General features: G+C 39.8%; 1 protein-coding gene across 1 annotated transcript; it reads right to left on the bottom strand.

The window, feature by feature from the left end:
* Positions 1–18,056: 18,056 nt before the first annotated feature.
* LOC101108654 (double-headed protease inhibitor, submandibular gland-like) lies at positions 18,057–22,288 on the bottom strand. The gene is made up of 6 exons (XM_004009524.4): positions 22,160–22,288; positions 21,415–21,446; positions 20,760–20,881; positions 19,233–19,275; positions 18,660–18,772; positions 18,057–18,223 (listed from the first exon to the last, which is right to left on the bottom strand). Exons 1-6 carry the CDS (start codon positions 22,224–22,226, stop codon positions 18,166–18,168), a joined length of 435 nt encoding a protein of 144 aa, XP_004009573.1. The 5' UTR covers positions 22,227–22,288; the 3' UTR covers positions 18,057–18,165.
* Between the last annotated feature and the right edge of the window lie 2,483 nt (positions 22,289–24,771).

The following is a 24,771-nucleotide window of genomic DNA, read 5'->3' as shown; positions in this document are numbered from 1 at the left end:
AGGGGGATAGCTTAGCTGCGTAGGAGAGGGATGCACTGATGCATTGTGTGCTGGGCTGAGCAGACCCTGGGAGGCCAAACACTTAGTGTGAGTTAAAGGCAAACTCAGCAGGAGGTACTGGGAAGGGAGCACTGCGACGTGTATAAGACTTGGCCAAATGGGAGTGGGGGATGGGGGGGAGGAGGTAAGAACAGATCACTGACCAGGGTAGCCCTGGGCAGACAATCCAAAGAGGCAGGAGCAGAAGGAACATACCACAGAAAGAAGCATAGCAGAAAAAATATAGAATGTTCCACAGCAATAATTAGCACCTTTGGCCCAAATGAAAAAATGTAGGAACAGTTGAGAAAGAGAGGAGGTTGTGTGACAGATTAGGTCTGTGGATGCCATCTGCAGTGGGTCCAGCCATGTCCTGCAACATTCCAGACCTTTGCAGCTTTGTAACAGGGAAGGTACCTTGTCATGGTGGGTTTCCTCCTGCTTTCTGAACTTCTTGCCCTTTTGTTACGTTTCACAAAAAAAGCAACACTTCTTATATCAAGGAAATGCAAGTTTATTCTAGAAAAGTCAGAAAGCAAAAATAATGGAATAGAACTAAAAGACAAGAAACCTCAAAACCCATAAATAACTGTGAAACATACACTGCATTGAATTGTATCATTCCAGTGTTGTAAAAAAAAATATGTATATATGCATACACAGAGATCCACATGTATACATGATCTTGTCATATTTAATCAGATTTTCGTAGTATATTTTCTGCTTTTTTGACTTAGAAATGTCTTGATGTTCAAATACATGTAGAACATGTCATCATATAGAACATGAATTTAGATGCCTAGTATTGTGTTCTGTCATATATATGGATTTTTATTATTTTAAAATTCTGCTATAGTTGCTCAACTAGTTTGATTCCAATTTCATTATTATTAGCAATGCTGGGATGAGCAAATTTTTATTTACCCAGGTTTATTTGTCTCATTGTTTCAAGAAAACCTAACAACCTACTGGAAATTTCCAGAAAGGACTGGGGTCACCTAGAATATGAAAGAAGTGGTTTTCATGCAACCTGTAGGCTCTGTACCTGTAAGTCTAATAGGGAACATTTTGGATATACCCTGTCACTTTCCTAAGTAAGTCATGCATCTTGCAGTATACAGAGGTAGAGGCACTCCATTGTTGAGAAAGAATTCTGGACTTAAAAGCTGGAAGTTAAGTTACAATATTTTGTCACCTTGAAAACTTAATTTCTCCTCTCTGAACAGAATTTTCTCATTTGCACAATGGGTTAATCAAACCTTCCCTAAGAAACTCTTTGGAGGTTTAAGTGAGCTAACATTTAAACAACCTGAAAACTGCCTGCCTCAGGCTACTGATATGGGCACAGATTCATTGCATCGTATGCATTTTCAAAGGTAATAGTCAGTGTGAAATTACTTCCCACCTGATAATAATAAATAATTTCCATTTTCAGCTTTGCTTTGTCACAGATTTTTTTTTTTTTTAGTTTTTTATTTTTTACATTTTAAAATCTTTAATTCTTACATGCATTCCCAAACATGAACCCCCCTCCCACCTCCCTCCCCATAACATCTTTCTGGGTCATCCCCATGCACCAGCCCCAAGCATGCTGCATCCTGCGTCAGACATAGACTGGCGATTCAATTCACATGATAGTATACATTATCTTAATGTTAGCTTTTGTTTATTATTTTGTTTAATTATTTATTTTTAGCTGCATTGGGCCTCAGTTGTGGTGCAAGGGCTCTTCATTGCAATGTGTACGATTCTCTATAGTTGAGGCTCAGTAGCTTTGGCATGCAGGCTTAGTTGCTCCACGGCGTGTGGAATCTTCCTGGACCAAGAATCAAATTCAAGTCCCCTGCATTGGAAGGCAGATTCTTAACCACTGGACCACCATGGAAGTCCCAGGTCACAGATTTGTTATTAGTAGAACATCACTGGTTAAATGAGTTCCTGCAGGCCTTTTGCTGTCCAAGATTCTGGTTTCTCAGGAGTTGTATGGGCATAGTACTTCCCCGGTGGCTCAGCGATGGAGACTCTGCCGGCAATGCAGGAGACACTGGTTCGGTCCCACGGTTGGGAAGATCCCCTGGAGAAGGAAATGGCAACCCACTCCAGTATATCTAGATATACACTGCAATATCTGTCTCCATCTGACAGACAGAATGGAAGCCACAATTACAAAAAATCAACCAAATTGATCACTTGGATCAAGGCCTTGTCTTACTCAGTGAAACTATGAGCCATGCCATATAGGCCCACCTAAGATAGACAGGGCATGGTGGAAGTTCTGACAAAACGTGGTCCACTGGAGAAGGGAATGGCAAACCACTTCATTATTCTTGCATTGAGAACCCCTTGAACAGTATGAAAAGGCAAAAAGATAGGACACTGAAAGATGAACTCTCCAAATCAGTAGATGCTCAGTATGCTACTGGAGAAGAGTTGAGAAATAGCTCCAGAAGCAGTGACGAGGCTCAGCCAAAGCGAAAACAATGCCCAGTTGTGGATATGACTGGTGATGGAAGTAAAGTCTGATGCTGTAAAGAACAGTACTGTATAGGAACCTGGAATATTAAGTCAAAGAATAAAGATAAATTGGAAGTGGTCAAACAGGAGATGGCAAAAGTGAACATCAGCATTTTAGGAAGTAGTAAACTAAAATGGACTGGAATGGGCCAATTTGATTCAGATGACCATGATATCTACTATTGTGGGCAAGAATTTCTTTGAAGAAATAGAGTGGCCCTCATACTCAACAAAAGAGTATGAAAATACAGTACTTAGGTGCAGTCTCAAAAACCACAGAATGATCTCAGTTCATTTCCAAGGCAAGCCATGCAGCATCACAGTAATCCAAGTCTTTGCCAAGCCACTAATGCTGAAAAAACTGAAGTTGAATGGTTCTATGAGACCTTCAAGACATTCTAGCACTAATGCCAAAAAAGATGTCCCTTTCATTATAGGGGACTGGAATGCATAAGTAGGAATTCAAGAGATACTTGGAGTTTGCCCTTGGAGTTTACAATGAAGCAGGACAAAAGCTAACAGAATTTTGCCAAGAGAGTGCACTAGCCATAGAAAACACCCTCTTCCAAGAACACGAGAGACAACTCTACACATGGACATTACCAGGTGGTCAGTACTGAAATCAGATTGATTATATTCTTTGCAGCCAAAAGTGGAGAAGCTTTATACAGTCAACAAGAACAAGAACAGGAGCTGACTGTGGCTCAGATCATGAACTTATTGCCAAATTCAGACTTAAATTGAAGAAAGTAGGAAAACTGCTAGGCCATTCAGGTATTTTCTAAATCAAATCCCTTACAATTATACAGGGGAAGTAAGAAATAGATTCAAGGGATTAGATCTGATAGAGTGCCTAAAGAACTATGGATGGATGTTCATAGCATTATGCAGGAAGCAGGGATCAAGACCATCCCCAAGAAAAAGAAATTCAAAAAGGCAAAATGGTTGTCTGAGGAGACCTTATAAATAGCTGAGAAAAGAAGATAAGAGAAATGCAAAGAAGAAAAGTAAAGAGGTATCTATCTGATTGAGGAGTTTCAAAGAATAGCAAGGAGAGAAAAGCCTTCCTAAGTGATCAATGCAAAGAAAGAGGTAAAACAGTAGAATGAGAAAGACTAGAAATCTCTTCAAGAAAATTCGAGATACCAAGGAACCACAGCCTTGTCTAACTCAATGAAACTATGAGCCATGCTGTGTAGGGCCACCCAAGACGGATGGGTCATGGTGCAGAGTTCTGACAAAATGTGATCCACTGGAGAAGGGAATGGCAAACCACTTCAGTATTTTTACCTTGAGAACCCCATGAACAGTATGAAAAGGCAAAAAGATAGGACACGGAAAGATGAAGTCCCCAGGTTGGTAGGTGCCCAGTATGCTACTGGAGATCAGTGGAGAAATAACTCCAGAAAGAATGAAGAGATGGAGCCAAAGCAAAAACAACACCCAGTTGTGGATTTGGCTGATGATAGAAGCAAAGTTCGATGCTGTAAAGAGCAATATTGCATAGGAAATAGAAATGTTTAGTACATGTATCAAGGCAAATTGGAAGTGATCAAACAGGAGATGGCAATAGTAAATGTCGACATTTTAGGAATCAGTGAACTAAAATGGACTGGAATGGGTGAATTTAACTGAGATGACCGTTATATCTACTACTGTGGGAAAGAATCCCTTAGGAGAAATGGAGTAGTCATCATGGTCAACAAAAGAGTCCAAAAATGCAATCTCAAAAATGACAGAATTATCTCAGGTCATTTCCAAGGCAAACCATTCAATATCACGGTAATCCCAAGACTATGCCCCGACCAGTAATATTGAAGAAGCTGAAGTTAAATGATTCTCTGAAGACCTACAAGACCTTCTAGAATTAACACCCAAAAAAGATGTTCTTTTCATTATAAAGGACTGGAATGCAAAAGTAGGATGTCAAGAAATACCTGGAGTAACAGGCAAATTTGCCTTGGAGTACAAAATGAAGCAGGGCAAAGGCTAACAGAGTTTCACCAAGAGAACACACTGATCATAGCAAACACCCTCTTCCAACAACACAAGAGAACTCTACACGTGGGCATCACCAGATGGCCAGCACCAAAATCAGATTGATTATATTCTTTGCAGCCAAAGACGGAGAAGCTCTATACAGTCAGCAAAAACAAGATCTGGCTCAGATTATGAACTCCTTATTGCCAAATTCAGACTTCAATTGAAGAAAGTAAAGAAAACCACTAGACCAGGTATGACCTAAATCAAATCCCTTATGATTATACAGTGGAAGTGAGAAATAGATTCAAGAGATTAGATCTGATAGAGTGCCTGAAGAACGATGGGTGGAGGTTTATAACATTGTACAGGAGGCAGGGATCAAGACCATTCCCCAAAAAAATAAATGCAAAAAGGCAAAATGGTTGTCTGAGGAGGCCTTACAAATAGCTGTGAAAGAAGAGAAGTGAAAAGCAAAGGAGAAAAGGAAAGATATACCCATTTGAATGCAGAGTTCCAAAGAATAGGAAGGAGAGTTAAGAAAGCCTTCCTCAGTGATCAATGCAAAGAAATAGAGGGAAGCAATAGAATGGGAAAGACTGGAGATCTCTTCAAGAAAATTAGAGATATGAAGGGAACATTTCATGCAAAGATGGGCACAATAAAGGACAGAAATGGTATGGGCCTATCAGAAGAAGATATTAAGAAGAAGTGACAAGAATACACAGAAGAACTATACAAAAGAGATCTTCACAACCCAGATAACCACAATATGTGATTGCTCACCTAGAGCCAGACATCCTGGAATGTGAAGTCAATTGGGCCTTAGGAAGCATCACTACAAAGAAAGCTAGTGGAGGTGATGGAATTCCAGTTGAGCTATTCAAATCCTAAAGATGATGCTGTGAAAGTGCTGCAATCATATGCCAACAAATTTTGGAAAACTCAGCAGTGGCCACAGGACTGGAAAAGGTCAGTTTTCATTCCAGTCCCTAAGAAAGGCAATGCCAAAGAATGCTCAATCTACCAAACAATTGTACTCATCTCACATGCTAATAAAGTAATGCTCAAAATTCTCCAAGTCAGGCTTCAACAGTATGTGAACAGTGAACCTCCAGATGTTCAAGCAGTATTCAGAAAAGGCAGAGGAACCAGAGATCAAATTGCCAACATCGAAAAAGCAAGAGAGTTCCAGAAAGGCATCTACTTCTGCTTTATTCACTATGCCAAACCCTTTGACTGTGTGGATCACAACAAGCTGTGGAAAATTATGAAAGATATGGGAATAGCAGACCTTCTGACCTGCCTCTTGAGAAATCTGCATGCAGTTCAGGAAGCAACAGTTAGAACTGGACACTGAATAACAGACTGGTTCTAAATAGGGAAAGGAGTAAGGTCAAGGCTGTATATTGTCACCCTGCTTATTTAACTTATATGCAGAGTACATCATGAGAAACACTGGGCTGGAGGAAGGACAAGCTGGAACCAAGATTGCTGGGAGTAATATCAGTAACCTCAGATATGTAGATAACACCACCCTTATGGAAGAAAGTGAAGAAGAACTAAAAAGCCTCTTGATGAAAGTGAAAGAGGAGAGTGAAAAAGTTGCCTTAAAACTCAACATTTAGAAAATTAAAATCATGGCATCTGGTCCCATCACTTCATGGGAAATAGATGAGGAAACAGTGGAAACTGATAGACCTTTATTTTTGGGAGTTCCCAAATCACTGCAGATAAAGTAACTACAGCCCTGAAGTTAAAAGATGCTTGCTCCTTGGAAGAAAAGGTATGACCCACCTAGACAGCATATTAAAAAGCAGAGACATTACTTTGCCAACAAAGTTTTGTCTAGTCAAAGCTATGGTTTTTCCAGTAGTCATGTATAGATATGAGAATTGGACCATAAAGAAAGCTGAGTGCTGAAGAATTAATGCTTTTGAACTGTGGTGTTGAGGAAGTCTCTTGAGAGTCCCTTGGACTGCAAGGAGATCTAACCAGTCCATTATAAAGGAAATCAGTCCTGAATATTCATTGAAAGGACTGATGATGAAGCTGAAACTCCAATACTTTGGGGCCACCTGATGCGAAGAACTGACTCATTTGAAAAGGCCCTTCTGCTGGGTGAGATTGAAGGTGGGAGGAGAAAGGGATGACAGAGGATGAGATGGTTGGATGGCCTCACTGACTCAAAGGACATGAGTTTGAGGAAACTCTGGAAGTTGATGGTGGACAAAGAGGCCTGGCATGCTGCAGACCATGGGGTCACAAAGAGTCAGACAAGTGAACTGAAGGGAACACCATGCAAAGATGGGCACAATAAAGGACAGAAATGGTATGGACCTATCAGAAGCAGAAATTATTAAGAAGAGGTGGCAAGAATACATGGAAGAACTATACAAAAAAGATCTTCACGAGCCAGATAACCACAATGGTGTGATCACTCACCTAAAGCGAGACATCCTGGAGTGTGATGTCATATGGGTCTTAGGAAGCATCACTACGAACAAAGCTATTGGAGATGATGGAATTCCAGCTGAACTATTTCAAATCCTAGAAGATGATTCTGTGAAAGTGCTGCACTTAATATGCCAACAAGTCTAGAAAACTCAGCAGTGGCCACAGAAATGGAAAAGATCCATTTTCGTGCCAATCCCCAAAAAAGGCAATGCTGAAAAATGTTCAAACTAGCACACAATTGCACTCATCTCACCCACTAGCAAAATAATGCTGAAAATTCTCCAGGCTAGGTTTCCATAGTATGTGAACCGAAAACTTTCAGATGTTTAAGCTGAATTTAGAAAAGGCAGAAATACCAGAGATCAAATTGCCAGCATCTGTTGGATAATAGAAAAGGCAAGAGAATTCCAGAAAAATATCTACTTCTGCTTCATTGGCTTTGCTAAAGCCTTTGACTGTGTGAATAGCAATAAACTGTGGAAAATTCTTCAAGAGATGAGAATACTGGACCACCTTACCTGCTTCCTGACAAATCTGTATGCAGGTCAAGAAGCAACAGTTAGAACCAGACATGGAACACCCTACTGGTTCCAGATTGGGAAAGGAGTGCGTCAAGGCTGTATATTGTCACCTTGCATATTTAACTTATATGCAGAGTACTTCATGAGAAATGCCAAATTGGATGAAGTATAGGCTGTAATCAAGATTGCCAGGAGAAGTATCAATAACCTCAGATACTCAGATGACCCCACCCTTATGGCAGAAAGTGAAGAGGAACTAAAGAGTCTCTTGATAAAGTAAAAGAGGAGAGTGAAAAAGGTGGCTTAAAACTCAATATTCAAAAACTAAGATCATGGTATCTGGTCCTGTGACATCCTGGCAAATAGATGAGGAAGCAGTGGAAACAGTAACAGGCTTGATTTTCTTGGGCTCCAAAATCACTCCAGATGGTGCCTGCAGCTATGAAATTAAATGATGCTTGCTCCTTGGAAGAAAAGCTATGACACACCTAGACAGCATATTGAAAAGCAAAGACATTACTTTGCCAACAAAGGTCTGTCTAGTTAAAACTATGGATTTTCCAGTAGTCATGTATAGACGTGATAGTTGGAAAGAAAAGATAGATATAAAGAAAGGTGAGTGCTGATGAATTGATGCTTTTGACCTGTGGCATTAAAGACTCGGAGAGTCCCTTGGACATCAAGGAGATCAAACCAGTCAATTCTAAAGGAAATCAGTCCTGAATATTCATTGGAAGTACTGAAGCTGAAGCTGAAGCTCCAATACTTTGGCCACTTGGTGCGAAAAGCCGAGTCATTTGAAAAGACCCTGATGATAGGAAAGATTGAAGGCAGGAAGAGAAGGGAATGACAGAGGATGAGATGATTGGATGGCATCGTTGACTCAATGTACATGACTTTGAGCAAGCTCAGGGTGTTGGTGATGGATAGGGAAGACTGGTATGATTCAGTCTATGAAGTCCAAAGAGTCAGACACGACTGAGCAACTTAACTGTGCTGTATTGGCTTTGAAAGAACAGCGGTGAAAAAGAATGGCATCTTCTTTACCCTAATGGAGCTTATACCTTGGCAGGAGAATATCATTAAATAATCACTCCTGGAAGGCAGACTTGAAGAAGAAAATGTCATATTTGAGGTTCCTGAATTTTGTAACATTCCAGTAATAATCATCACCCCTCAGACTCTCATCCATATCAGCACTGATAAATCAGCACTGAATTCCACAGTAACACAACATTGTAAGCCATTATACTCCAGTTGAAAAAATAAATCCCACAAGTCTAATACATTGATTAGGTAAAAGTGAAGCAAACTTTCCTAGTAAAAATGAAAGTTTCTCAGTCATGTCCAACTCTTTAAGACCCCATGGACTATACAGTTAAATAAAAGGAATTGGGGTTGCAATGGTATACTCCTGCCAAGATATAAGCTCCATTAGGGTAAAGAAGATGCCATTCTTTTTCACTGCTGTACTTTCAATGCCAATACAGTACAGTTCAGACTCTCAGTCATATCTGACTCTTTGCAACCCCATGTTAAATAAAAGGAATTGCATGTTATCACCATATCACCATATCACCATGTTTAATAGATGCAAAAATAAGATAACATAGAAAGGTCTACAAACAGAATTTAAACCTAAAGCTCATAGAAGAAAAAGTAAGACTAGGAAAGAAATCAGACTGAGATATTTTTAGTTTTTTCAATGACTGCCAAATTCCAGTTGAACTAACATTACTAGTGGACAGTAGGTAAAACTGCCAGATCAAAGAATCCTTAGTCTGTGACTTCTTCACCTTCTGTCATACCCATGGTTTACTTCCAGAAGCCACAATTTGGGGCTTTGTCCCTGGATGTCAGGCCCCTATTCGTAGCTAGGAAATCATTCAATTTGTTTGTTCCAATATCACCTCAAATGAATACTTTAAATAACTAACTCCTCACTCACTCTGTAGTCCAAAGCAGAGTCTTTTTTTTTTTTTTCCACTGAAGTATAGTTAATTTACAATGTTGTGTTAGTTTCAGGTATACAGCTAAGTGATTCAGTCATATATCTATCTATATATATCTGTATCTATATAATAGAATACATAGAATATATATATACATTCTTTTTCAGATTTTTCCATTATAGATTATTAGACGATATTGAATATAGTTCCCCATCTATACAGCAGGTCCTTATTGTTTATTTCATATATAGTAGTGTGTATCTGTTAGTCTGAATCTCCTATTTTATCCCTCCCTCCTCCTTCCCCTTTGGTAACAGTAACTTTGTTTTCTACATCTGTCTGTTCAGTTGTTTTAAATAAGTTCATTTGTATATATTTTTAAGTTTTCACATAGGAGTGATGGTATATTGATCTGATAGTTATCTTTCACTGTCTGGCCTGCTTCTTTTAGTATGATAATCTCTAAGTACATCCATGTGGCTTTCAGTTCAGTCGCTCAGTCGTGTCTGACTCTTTGCAACCCCATGAATCGCAGCACGCCAGGCCTCCCTGTCCATCACCAACTCCCGGAGTTCACTCAGACTCACGTCCATCGAGTCGGTGATGCCATCCAGCCATCTCATCCTCTTGTTGTCCCCTTCTCCTCCTGCCCCCAATCCCTCCCAGCATCAGAGTCTTTTCCAATGAGTCAACTCTTCGCATGAGGTGGCCAAAGTACTGGAGCTTCAGCTTTAGCATCAGTTCTTCCAAAGAAATCCCAGGGCTGACCTCCAGAATGTGGCTGTAAGTGGTATTATTGCACTGCTTTCCGTGTTAATGTAGGCTGCACAGTATTCCTTTGCGTGCATGTGCCAGACCTTCTTTATTCACTCCTCTGTCAGTGGACGTCCAGATTGTTTCCATGTTTGGGCTGCTGTGAATAGTGCTGCTCTGAACATAGAGGTGTATATGTCTTTCTGAATTATAGTTTTTTCCAGATGGATGTTCAAAACTGGGATTGCTAGATCATATGATCGATGTATTTTTAGTTTTTTAAAGAGTCTCCATATTGTTCTCTATGGTGACTGCGTCAGTTTGCACCCCCACCAACAGTGTAAGTGTGTTGTTGTTGTTTTTTCCACTCCATCTCCAGAGTTTTCAATGATGGCCATTCTGTCTGGTGTGCAGTACAGAGTTTTTAACGATGGCTATTCTGACTGGTGTGAGGTGATGGCTCATTGTAGTTCTGATTAATTTGTATTTTTCTAATGATTAGCAATGTTTAGCATCTTTTTATGTGCCTGTTGGCTGGTCTATTTATGTCTTCTGCCCATATTTTGATTTAGTTGTTTGGGTTTTTTAAGTTATTATTAAGCTGTATGAACAGTGTGTATTTTGGAAATGAATCCATTGTCAGTTGCATCATTTGCAAATATTTTCCTCCATTTTGCAGGTTGTCTTTTCATTTTGTTTGTGCTTTTCTTTGCTGTGCAAAAGCTTTTAAGTTTACTTAGGTTGCATTTGTTTAATTTTGCTTTTAATTCTGTAACTCTAGAAGAAGGGTCCAAAAAAATATTGCTGAGGTTTATGTCAAAGAGTGTTCTGCCTATGTTTTCCTCTATGAGTTTTATAATATCCGGTCTTACATTTAGGTCTTTAATCCATTTGGGGTTTATTTTTATACATGATGTTAGAGAATGTTCTAATTTCATAATTTTACACATAGCTGTCCAATTTTCCCACTTAATGAAGCAGTTGTCTTTTTCCATTGTACATTCTTGCCTCCTTTGTTAAAGATTAATTGACCAGATGTGTGTGGCCAAAGCAGATTCTTACTACCTTTAGGGATGTAAAAATCCTTCATAGTATTTTACCTAAGATTCCATGTTCTCCAGTAGAAAGGAAAGTCTCAATTTCCTCTGTCTAAACCATAGAATTGTCACAATCTAGCCCATTTTCTAGTCAATTATAACACCATTGCAATACTAAGCTGCCTTCCTTTAGGTCCCCAGAGGTTTTCCTCCCATCAGAGAAAAGGCACCACACAAGTAATCAGTCTCACTCTGGGCTGTAGGGTAAAGGCTTTCCCTTCTCAAGTGTTTTATGGAAGCCACAGGACAACATTGTCCAGACTTGCATATCTGCCTAGGAAAATTTTGTTTAGACAAAAACAGAGTTTATGTAAGTAAACTCACTTTTTCAACTTATAGGTTAAAAAAGAAAATTATGTAACTGTTTTATAATTGTTGTTTTAAAACATAAGTAATGCACTCTATAGTCTATCTACCATATACTGTACTCTACAATATGTTGTTGTCATTCAGTCACCAAGTCATGTCTGACTCTCTGTGACCCCATGAGCTGCAGCATGCCAGGCTTCCCTGTCCTTCAACATCTCCCTGCGTTTGCTCAAATTCATGTAAATTGACTCGGTAATGCCATCCAACCATCTTATGCTCTGTCACCCCCTCTCCGCTTGCCTTCAGTCTTTCCCAGCATCAGGGTGTTTTCAGGGAGTTGGCTCTTTGCATCATGTGGCCAAAGTATTGGAGTTTCAGCTTCAGCATCAGTCCCTCCAATGAACATTTAGGGTTGATTTCCCTTAGGATTGACTGATTTGATCTCCTTGCTGTCCAAAGGACTCTCAAGAGTCTTCTCCAGCACCACAGTTCAAAAGCATCAATTCTTTGGCGCTCAGCCTTTTTTATTGTCCAGCTCTCACATTCATACGTGACTACTTGAAAAACTATAACTTTGACCCTACGGACCTTTATTGGCAAAATGATGTCTCTGATTTTTAATATGCTGTCTAGGCTTGTCATAGCTTTTCTTCCAAGGAGAAAGTGTCTTTTAATTTCATTTTGTGGCTGTAATATCACTGTCTGCAGTGATTTTGGAGCCCCCCACCACTAAAAAAAAAATCTGTCACTGTTTCCAGTTTCTCCCCATCTGTTTGCCATGAAGTGATGGGACCAGATGCCATGATCTTAGTTTTTTAATGCTGAGTTTTAAGCAAGCTTTTTCACTCTTCTTTTTCACCTTCATCAAAAATTTCTTTAGCTCTTCACTTTATGCCATTAAAGTGGTGACGCAGGATGCAGCATGCTTGGGGCTGGTGCATGGGGATGACCCAGAAAGATGTTATGGGGAGGGAGGTGGGAGGGGGGTTCATGTTTGGGAATGCATGTAAGAATTAAAGATTTTAAAATTTAAAAATAAAAAATAAAAAATAAACAGGGGTACTAAAAAAAAATAAAAAATAAAGTGGTATCATCTGCATATCTGAGATTGTTGGTATATTTCCTGGCAATCTTGATCCCAGCTTGTGATTCATCCAGCTCAGTATTTCACATGGTGTACTCTGCATATAAATTAAATAAACAGGGTGATATACAGCCTTGACATACTCCTTTCCCAATTTTGAACCAGTCTGTTGTTCCATGTCCAGTTCTGACTATTGCTTCCTGTCTGGCATGCGAAGGCAGGTAATGTGGTCTGGTATTCATATCTCTTTTAGAATATTTCACAGTTTGTCATGCTCCACACAGTCAAAGGCTTTAGCATAGTCAGTGAAGCAGATTTTTTTTTTGAATTCCCTTGTTTTTCTATGATCCAGCTTATGTTGGTAATTTGATCTCTGGATCCTCTGCCTTTCCTAAATCCAATCTGGAAGTTCTTGGTTCATGTACTGGTGAAGCCTAGCTTGGAGAATTTTGAGCATGTGAAATGAGTGCAATTGTGTGATAGTTTGAACATTCCTTGGCATCGCCTTTCTTTGGGATTGGAATGGGAACTGACCTTTTCCAGTCCTGTGGCACTGCTGAATTTTCCAGATTTGCTGACATATTGAGTGTAGCACTTTCACGGAATTTGAAATAGTTCAACTGGATTTCCATCACCTCTTCTAGCTTCTAGTGGTGCTTCCTAAGGCCCACTTGACTTCACACTCCAGGATGTCTGGCTCTAGGTGAGTGACCACACCCTCATGGTTATCTGGGTCATTAAGTAGAAAGGAAAGTTTTGTGGGGCTTTTTTTTAGTTCCTTAAGAACTTTTTTTGTACAGTTCTGTGTATTCTTGCCACCTCTTCTTAATCTCTTCTGCTTCTATTAGGTCCTTGCCGTTTCTGTCCTTTATTGTGCCCAAGTGCCAAGTGAAAGTCACTCAGTCATGTCTGACTCTGACACCCCGTGGACTATATGGACTGTACAGTCCATGGAATTCTCCAGGACAGAATGCTAGAATGGGTAGCCTTTCCCTTCTCCAGGGGATCTTCGCAACGCAGGGATTGAACCCAGGTCTCCTGCATTGCAGGAGGCTCATTACCAACTGAGCCACAAAGGAACCCCTTATTGTGCCCATCTTTGCATGAAATGTTCCCTTGGTATCTCTAATTTCCTTGAAGAGATCTCTAGTCTTTCCCATTCTATTGTTTTTCTCTATTTCTTTGCATTGTTTGCTTAAGAAGGCTTTTTTATCTCTCCTTGCTCTTCTTTGGAACATTGCATTCAGTTGGGTGTATCTTTCCCTTTCTCCTTTGTCTTTGCTTCTTTTCTTTTCTCAGCTATTTTTAAGGCCTCTTCAGACAACCACTTCGCCTTCTTGCAGTTCTTTTTCTTGGGGATGGTTTTGTTCACCACCTTTTGTACATTGTTACAAACCTCTGTCCATAGTTCTTCAGGCGCTCTATCAGATCTAATCCCTTGAATCTATTCATCACCTCCACTGTATAATCATAAGGGGTTTGATGCTGGGAAAGATTAAAGGTGGGAGGAGAAAGGGGCAACAGAGGGTGAGATGGTTGGATGGCATCACCAACTCGATGGACATGAGTTTGAGTAAGCTCCAGGAGTTGGTGATGGACAGGGAAGCCTGGCATGCTGCAGTCCATGGGGTCGCAAAGAGTCGGACACGACTGAGTGACTGAACTAAACTGATACCTGAATGGCCTAGTGGTTGTCCCTACTTTCATCAATTTGGGCCTGAATTTTGCAATAAGAAGCTGATGATCTGAGACACAGTCAGCTCAAGGTCTTGTTTTTGCTGACTAAATAGAGCTTCTCCAGCTTGGGCAGCAAAGAATATAATTGATCTGATTTCAGTATTGACAATCTGGTAATGTCTATGTGTAGAGTCATCTCTTTTGTTGTTGGAAGAGGGTGTTTGTTATGACCAGTGCGTTCTCTTGGCAAAACTCTGTTAACTTTTTTCTGCTTCATTGTGTACTCTAAGGCCAAACTTCCCTGTTATTCCAGGTATGTCATGCGTTTGCATTCCAGTCCCCTGTGGAGACTCTTGTATTCCAGTCTCTGTGATGAAAAGGACATCATTTTTTGGTGTTAGTGCCAGAAGGTCTTGTAGGTCTTCACAGAACCGTTCAGCTTCAGCTTCTTTGGCATTAATTGTTGGGGCATAGACTTGGATTACTGTGATGTTGAATGGTTTGCCTTTGAAACAAATGGATATCATTCTGTGGTTTTTGAGACTGCACCCAAGTACTGCATTTTGGACTCTTTTTTTTTTTCACTATGATGGCTACTCCATTTCTTCTAAGGGATTCTTGCATGCAATAGTAGATATAATAGTCATCTGAATTACATTTGCCCATTCCCATCCATTCACTGTTTCCTAGAATGTCAATGTTCACTCTTGCCATCTCCTGTTTGATCACATCCAATTTACCTTGATTCATGGACCTAACATTCCAGGTTCCTATGCAATATTGTTCTTTACAGCATCAGACTTTACTTTCACCACCTGATATATCCACACCTGGGTGTCCTTTCTGCTTTGGCTCAGCCTCTTCATTGCTTCTGGAGCTATCTTTCCCCTCTTCTCCAGTAGCGTATTGGACACCTACTGACCTGGGCAACTCATCTTTCAGTGTCTTATCTTTCTGCCTTTTCATACTGTTCATGGGGTTCTCAAGGCAAGAACACTGAAGTGGTTTGCCATTCCCTTCTCCAATGGACCACATTTTGTCAGGACCTAACTACCAGAGAGTACCCTTCAGCTGCTTCACTTAGGTGGAGGACATGCCCAGTGCCCTGTTTCTCCCACTGCTGGTCCTCTTGGGTCTGTAAAGCTTCACGGGCCACCAGGTGTTGGTCAACATGCGGCCCAGGGTCCAGGGCAAAGGCCCTGCTGCTGGTGTTGGCTAAAGCTGATTGAAGTTGGAGGTTGCCCAGGGACAGAGCGCTCTCTGGCCTGACCATTGCCATTGGCTTCCCTGGGGCTGATCCGCCTCCTAGGAGCCTACAATATGTAGACTTTGTCTTATTGTTGTTTTCAGTTAGGTCAATTGCTTATTCTTATAGGGTCAACCCCCATGTACCCACCATTCCAGTCATGACCTAGAATGGCCATCAACCTTTAAGTCTCTCGTGTGTTACTGCCTGAATGTTTGTGTCTGCCCCGGCCCCCCTCTCCAGCTCCAAGTTCTTATGTTGAAGCCTAATCCTCAGTGTAATGGTGTTAGGAGGTAGAACTGTTGGGGGATAGTTAGGTCATGAAGGCACAGCCCTCATGAATGGAATTAGAGGACTGGTGAAACAGTCTAGAGATCACCCTTACCCCTTCTACCACAAGAAGACAGTGGCCTGTGAATCTGGAAGTGGGCTCTTGCCTGACACCAAACCTTCTGTGCCTTAATCTTGGACTTCCCTGTTTCTAGAACTGTGAGCATATAAATTCCTATTGTTTAAGCCACTCAATCTCTGCTATAGACAGTTTCTTAACAATTTTTTTACTTTATGGTGATGTGAAAGCAATACACATTTAGTAGAAACTTTACTTTGAACTTTTATATTTTCCTGAGCTAGTGATAAGTCGGAGGAGGTGATGGCACCCCACTCCAGTACTCTTGCCTGGAACACCCCATGGACGGAGGAGCCTGGTGGGCTGCAGTCCATGGGGCTGCGACTGAGCAACTTCACTTTCACTTTTCACTTTCATGCAGTGGAGAAGGAAATGGCAACCCACTCCAGTGTTCTTGCCTGGAGAATCTCAGGGACAAGGGAGCCTGGTGGGCTGCCATCTATGGGGTCGCACAGAGTTGGACACGACTGAAGCGACTTAGCAGCAGCAGCAGTGATAAGTAGTATAGTATTCTCTTGTGATGCTGGGCAGTGAGCTTTAGTGCCTATTCAGCCAGCCAGCCAATCAATCACCAGGGTAAACAGCTCATATGCTGACAAACATTCTGTACCCACACAGCCATTCTGTTTTTCACTTTTGCAGGATTCAGTCAAGTACATGAGATATTCAGTGTTGTTGTTACTTAGTCACTAAGTCATGTCTGACTCTGCAACCCTATGGATTGTAGCCCACCAGGCCTCTCTGTCCATGGGATTTCCCAGACAAGAATACTGGGATCTTCCTGACCCAGGGCTCGAACCTGTATCTTGCATTGGCATGTGGATTCTTAATTTCTGAGCCACCAGGAAAAAGATATTCAATACCTTATTATAAAATAGGCTTTGTGTTATATGACTTTCCCCAACTGTAAGCTGATATAAATATTCTGAGCACATTTAAGGTAGGTGAGGCTGGTAGGTAAGGTGTATTTTCAATGTATGACATTTCCAATTTATGATGGGTTTATCAGGATGTGACCCCATCCTAAGTGGAGGGAGATCTGTATTTGTTATGGCATCTTGGGCATAATATACAAGCTTATTGTGTGATTAAGACTGTCCCCCACCCCTTCAGTTCTTACTGGAATTTTATTAATTCTGAAGTATACCATTTTTATCTTTAGTAATCAGCTCTTTACAAAGTCTGTCTCTTTGACTAGCCTGCAAATTCCTTAATGCCATGCATGCTTCTCTTTGCCTCATTGTATTCCCTCTCCCCACAAAACGCATTGCTTGACCTCTAGTGACCTTTCTATATGTGGTGTTAGAAAAGTCACACAAAAATTTACAGCATAGCTGGCAAGTGTTTAACCACTCCTTGCTAAAAATACATTGTGCTTTGGAAACATGAACCTATACGGCATCACTGTGTGCTTATTTGCAGACTTGCTATTATAAAATTCTTTACCAAGATAAATATTTATCTCTGCACACTGTATTCAGCTGAGTACTCTGTGGAGACACAGCCATGAGAAAGTTCTCATATCTCTACTTCCTGAGAGTCCAGCACATAGCCTCATATTTCTCGGGCTTTGTTAGTGATTTCACCATTTAGAGTATATATAATCTCTTCCCTAACATAAGGTACCTTCCTTTGCAGATGCCCACATGTGACTGAGTTCTGTTTAGATGGTGATACCTAAAGTATTATGTTATTCCTAGTCTGTTCTGATTCTTTCATAGTGTTAAGGATTCTCACTCTATCTTTCTCCAAATCTGGATTTTCCACTTTTCATTAGTGTAGCTAAAGGTAATGTAATAGTAATGGTCAGATACACACTTTGATCCATGTTTACTTAAAAAAGTATATTTTTTTTAATGGGATGCTGAGAGCAGATTCTTTTTTTAACCATTGTGTGTATAATCTTTTCTAGCTTCCACCTTGAGTAGAAATAGAGGAAATATTTCTGTATGACTTATAGTTTAGGGAAAGGACCATAGGTATGAGAAGAACTACACCCACAGAGATAAGCCTGACAATTTTTCTGCTGAGAATCTTTTATTGAAGAATCAAGTTCCATATACTTGTCCCCATGGCCATCCTAGAGAAACTGGTTCACTGCCAAAGGAAACTTGGTGCCATCGAACATCAGGGAGACTCAGAGCATGGTCCATATTTTACAAAATAAAGTGTGCCATGGCTCATCCTACAAGAAAAATAATACATTTAAAAGGGGGGCTCTGGAAATCTTAAGTTGAAAGTTACATCATCTTAGATCAAGCCAGCCAGATGAATACATAACATGAATGCTGAACAATTAATTACCAAGCTTCAGCATGGCAGAAAAAGGGAATTCAGTGTACCAGTAAAAGCCAGTGTTAGGAGCCAAAAATTCTGTAAGTTTCTCTTTTATCTGCCACTGAATAATAATATGATGATGATCAAGTGTCTCTTTCCCTAACTTCAATTCTTATTCTTAAGCATTTTCTTTCTCTCTCATTTTCTCTCTTTTTCCTTCTTTTTGTAAAATATTATGATTTTCAGTCAGCTATCTCTTAGGCTTCATAGCAGCAGCTGGCTTATGTAGCTAAGATGGTTTCTGGTTCTGTGTGTACAAATAAAATACTGAATTAAGCACTTACACAACAGCATTGCAAAATGAACATCTGTTGCCATATACTATCCCATCAGATCCACAGTGAGGTATGTACTCCATGGTGCATATTTCTGAATATGTGGTGCACTCAACCTCCCTCTGTTCAAAAAAAAAAAAAAAAAAAAAACCATTAAATCATAGAAAAGAAACTCTTTTAAAGCCTTGAGAGGATCATTAGTTCACAATCCCACTTGCAGAAATATGTATTTTCTGCAATTTACATAGATAGCCTGACCCAACATTGGAGAGAATACCATCACAGCAAGAGATTGCTCAGCCCAAGTTCAAGGCTCTCTCTCATTCCCCAGTGTAGCTAATGAACAGAATCCATCCTGTGGATTATGAATAAAGGAGTATAAATAAAGTTTCTGGAGTCTTCTGGGTCAAGAAATCATGTTTCAGATTTTCTCTTTAGGCTGGCCAGGTGTGTTACCTGTGACTACTCATAGTCATAGATAATTTGTAGAATAAATATCTTAAAACAGTTGTTCTTGATGAAAGGGAGGAATTGTTGAAACATTTTATATTAAGGATATGTAAAATTTTTGTGTATACTTACGCATTCATTATCATGAAGTTTCCTGAGTTGAGATCCTTTATCTCTGAAAAAAGAAGATTTTACTGAATGGGTAATTCAGTAATTTGATATTTCTTAATGTACAGAGTAAAACATGGTCATATGTCATTCTCTGTTGTCTGACCTGAACTAAGTAGTTCTGGTTAATATTCTTCCCAAGTTAGTTAATATTTGTCATTTAACATCTTTGATAAATGATCATTTTGTGAACAAATTAAAATATAAAAAAATAAGATCAACACTAAAAGGAGAGTAGATTGAGCATTTTTAAAATAGTCCATGAATACTCAGATGGAAATCAAAGGTATAATAAAGTATGTGGATATTTTTGCAGTTTAAAAATAGTCACATATCCGTACCTGGCACTTATAGTATGTGTAATTTTGTTATAGTCACTTCTCCTTTCTAAGTATTAGATCTCCTCCTTCTAAAAAGACATGAGATAATATAGTCAATCCCATCTCAGTGTTTAGTCTCTGGCATTGCATATTCTGAGGGGTTTTATTTGAATAACACTTGCTATTCTATTTGACTAACACTTGCTATTATATTTGACTATGAAATTCAGAAAGGCTAAAAAAGAATGAGGAAAATGATTAAAAGGAAGAAGAGCTCATTTCTGAGTATTCACTGCGTCAGCTGCTTAGTTAAGATTCGACGTGTTTTCTCATAATGAATCCTAAACACTATTATAACTTCTGCTTTACTGAATATAGAAGTACATAGCAGAATGGGTATTTATTTACCTAATGTCACAGATCTACGAAGTGAAGCCTGGATTCTAATCCAGATGTCTGACACAAAAGTCCATGATTTTAACTGCTAGTCGGAAAGCAGTGAGTTCAAGTTGCTGGAGTGACTGGCAATAATCATTATTATAAAGTCTCCTAGAAGCTGAGATGTTGTTCATAGTGAGAACTTAATATTTAATGTGTGGGCGTGGTGGTGGTGAGGATTCCAACTAATTTCAACTATCCGTTTGTATTTCCATCCTCTTCCCTAGACTTTTCCAGACAATCAGAGAAGCAACATGATTTTCCTTTGGGGTGTGAAGGGTAGATCAGAGTGTTACAACTGTGTCCATGGCTTACAGCCCAAGTAGCAACAGCTCTCTTCTGAGTTTCCATTAGCTGATAAGAAAGATGTAACACAGGAGATTCATGAAAGTTTGACCAAGAATAGGTTTCCTGCCTGAGACCCAGTTTCCTTAAATGTAATATGGGAATAAAAATGTCTATATGTAACAGCTAATGCCTGAGGGATACCGTGTAATATAGTATACATGAGAATTTGGCCAGATAGCAAAGAAATATACATAATCCCTAATATAACTAGTTTTTGTTTTTGTTTTTTTTTAAAACAAAGCAATGTCCACAGAGTAGTAGAGGAACATGACAAAAGGTAAGATGTCAAACCATGTTTTCAAAAGCTGAGTAGATTTTGGCCAATGTGACTTTTGTGATTGTAAAGCAAAACAAAACTGGGCTCCAAATTGAGTATAATACTTACCTATTTAGGAAACAGAACATACATTCATTACTGTAAGTTTTCTGATCTATGCCACATATTGGTCTCCATTCCTTTGTGCACGCAATCCTGGCACCATTTAAGTTGTATTTGGTGCAGTTCACCTGTAATTGGAACAAAATAATACTCTGCATTCTGTTCCTTCAATTCTGTTATCATTCTTATATCTAGATGGTGAAGAGTGAGAAGAGAGTAGGAAGATTCCCTCCTCAGCTTTTCAGCAAACATGTCTAGAATGCCTTTTGTGGACCAGGTGCTGTGCTGCAAAAATAAATCAGACCTAGAACAGTCTTTAAATGAGAATTAGCAGTTTAAGCAGGAAATATTAGTCTCTCTCTCTCTCTCTCTCTTTTTTTTTTTTTAGGGTTATCATTAGAGTCCAGTTGAATAATGAATGTGAAAAATACTGAGAAAAGTTTAAAACACTACCTAAAAGTAACAGCTTCCTTTATCTCCTGTTCTCCTTTTGCACAGAGATTCATTTAAAGAAACACCATTAGAAAAGTAGAGTAGAAACAGTGTTTACCTCCCACGGAATTATTTCAGCCCACTGTGAGTCAATTTAGATACCTTCACTACTCATTTACACTTCACCCTGATTTCATTTTTACAAAGAGCATGCCAAAAAGGTACTCACCTCTATCCCTATTTCTTGATCACCAGAAGAGACTACGACGAGATGCATTTGGAGAGAAGGATTTAGAGAAATAGTAAATTCTACAGTTAGAAATGCAAAGCTGAATTCATTGTTCACAGTAACTAAAATCCATTTCCCAACATCCCTTTGCCCAGACCAGACTGAAAAGAGGTCACTTCTTTAGTCAGGCCAGTTAAGGGTGAAGTCAGAGAAATATGATCCTGACCCCTGCCCCCACCAAAAAAAAAGTGAGGTTGGGGGTGGGAATCTCTGATCACTGGAGAAGGAACTGTAGAGGAATCCAGGAGATCCAGTGGGCATGCCCAGGGAGAGTTGGATTTATGGTCTCAGAGTTGCCTAGTTGATTTCTAAAAGGGCAAGTCAGAAACCTGAGAGATCTAATGAGGAACTGAGCAGGAAGTTCTCAGTCCTCCTCTTCTCAGTCTCTCTTCCTCTTCCTGAAGGTCTGATTTACCCCTATTCTGTTGATCAGACCAATCTAAATAGATGCCTACTAAATTTTCTTTTGACTTTAACACTCTATGGGCTTCCCTTGTGGCTCAGCTGGTAAAGAATCAATGTGGAAGACCTGGGTTTGATCCCTGTGGTTGGGAAGATCCCCTGGAGAAGGGAAAGACTACCCACTCCAGTATTTCACTTTCACTTACTATTCTATAATTACTGAAGGCCAAATATACTGCAGTTAACATAAGAGAATGAATATTAGAAAGGAATCCTAACTCACCAGGTGGAGTGACAGCCCATGCCGTGGCTGCCAGAGCAAGGATGGCAAAAGTAGTGATGCTATTCATAGCGATGATGAATGAGGGTATTTGAGAGCCGCTGCCCCGAGTCAAGAAGTTCAGAGAGAGACAAAAAGCAGTCTGACAGATGCATGTATATATACACTCAGAGCCCTACCCTCATTAAAATTGGTCGTTGAAATGATTGGCTGTTAATCCAAGCAAGGTTGTTTCTTTTCATTTGTCAAACAAAGCTTCCTTGTTATCTTAAGTTACAGACAGTTGGAATAGTTACATCCTGATACCAACTACCAGAAGTTTTCCATAATAATCCTTTGATCTCTCAGCAGATATAATGACATGGCTATATTTGAGGACAAATAAAGTCATAGGTGAAGTGAATAGCAAATTGACTTTTAAATGACATGTAAAAGGATTTTACGGTTATGTGAAATGCAAGAATGTTGAAATCAGAGAAGTGATGAGGACATTTCTTGAAAATGTGCTGTAGTAGACAACATTAATAGCACCATAAACCTTGCTTTTCTAGAGTATGAACACACTTTACAACATTCTGTGAAGGCTTGTTAAATGATTAACCTTATGAAATGTGAAGACGAGTATTACTGCTATTTTGCAAATAAAATAACAAAATCAGAAAGATTAAGTATATTTCTTTTAGTCACATTCTTAACAGTTAGGAGAGCTGGTCCCTTCCACTTCTAGGCCTATACTTTAAAAAACAAAACACAAAAAACTAGGATATACTACTTCGGTCACTAAAGCTGAAGCTCCAGTACTTTGGACACCTCATGCAAAGAGTTGACTCATTGGAAAAGACTCTGATGCTGGGAGAGATTGGGGGCAGGAGGAGAAGGGGACGACAGAGGATGAGATGGCTGGATGGCATCACGGACTCGATGGACGTGAGTCTGAGTGAACTCCGGGAGATGGTGATAGACAGGGAGGCCTGGCATGCTGCGATTCATGGGGTCGCAAAGAGTCAGACACGACTGAGCGACTGAACTGACTGCACTGAACTGATAATGAAAACCCATACTTCAACATGTTATCTCATGCCTTTTAAGATCATATCATGTTGACGTATGGCAAAACCAATACAATACTGTAAAGTAATTAACCTCCAATTAAAATAAATAAATTTATATTAAAAAAAAGATCATACCATGATATTGTGTGGAACCCATTCTCCTGCACCCATACCTATAAATATTCTGTTTATGCACATGACCAGTATTTTTTCAATAACACAGGCCCAATAATTTCCAATTATTTAGCATTTTCACCTCTATTATCCCTTGTGGTCTTCACATCAGCTCTCCAGAAGACAGAGTTAATATAAAGGAAAAATTCATTCACAAAGGACAGATTCAGAGATTGGAGGAGGTAAGCAAATTCCCTAAAATAGATAGCTATTGTGATCTTCACTGAAACCAGATCTTCCAGTTTCAGATCTTACTATCTTCCAGTAATGACTATATTTGTTTTATTTTTTTAAGATATGTTTCTCTCAGTCATACTTTCCATTTTCCAATAGTACCTCTTTTCTCTCCAAATTCTAGTTTTCAGTTCAGTTCAGTTCAGTCGCTCAGTCGTGTCTGACTCTTTGCGACCCCATGAATCGCAACACGCCAGGTCTCCCTGTCCATCACCAACTCCCGGAGTTCACTCAGACTCATGTCCATCGAATCAGTGATGCCATCCAGCCATCTCATCTTCTGTCATCCCCTTCTCCTCCTGCCCCCAATCCCTCCCAGCATCAGACTCTTTTCCAATGAGTCAACTCTTTGCATGAAGTGGCCAGAGTACTGGAGTTTCAGCTTTAGCATTATTCCTTCCAAAGAAATCCCAGTGCTGATCTTCAGAATGGACTGGTTGGATCTCCTTGCAGCCCAAGGGACTCTCAAGAGTCTTCTCCAACACCACAGTTCAAACGCACCAATTCTTCGGCGCTCAGCTTTCTTCACAGTCCAACTCTCATATCCATACATGACTACTGGAAAAACCATAGCCTTGACTAGACAGACCCTTGTTGGCAAAGTAATGTCTCTGCTTTTGAATATGCTATCTAGGTTGGTTCATAACTTTTCTTCCAAGGAGTAAGCGTCTTTTAATTTCATGGCTACAGTCACCATCTGTAGTGATTTCGGAGCCCAAAAACATAAAGTCTGACACAGTTTCCACTGTTTTCCCATCTATTTCCCATGAAGTGATGGGACTGGATGCCATGATCCTCGATTTCTGAATGTTGAGCTTTAAGCCAGCTTTTTCACTCTCCACTTTCAGTTTCATGAAGAGGCTTTTTAGTTCCTCTTCACTTTCTGCCATAAGGGTGGTGTCATCTGCATATGTGAGGTTATTGATATTTCTCTTGGAAAACTTGATTCCAACTTGTGTTTCTTCCAGTCCAGCGTTTCTCATGATGTACTCTGCATATACGTTAAATACGCAGGGTGACAATATACAGCCTTGACGTACTCCTTTTCCTATTTGGAGCCAGTCTGTTGCTCCATGTCCAGTTCTAACTGTTGCTTCCTGACCTGCATACCGATTTCTCAAGAGGCAGGTCAGGTGGTCTGTATTCCCATCTCTC

Source organism: Ovis aries, chromosome 5 (genome assembly GCF_016772045.2).
Source record: "Ovis aries strain OAR_USU_Benz2616 breed Rambouillet chromosome 5, ARS-UI_Ramb_v3.0, whole genome shotgun sequence".
In the NCBI taxonomy this organism is placed as follows: domain Eukaryota; kingdom Metazoa; phylum Chordata; class Mammalia; order Artiodactyla; family Bovidae; genus Ovis; species Ovis aries.
This window is presented reverse-complemented; position numbering and strand designations above follow the sequence as displayed.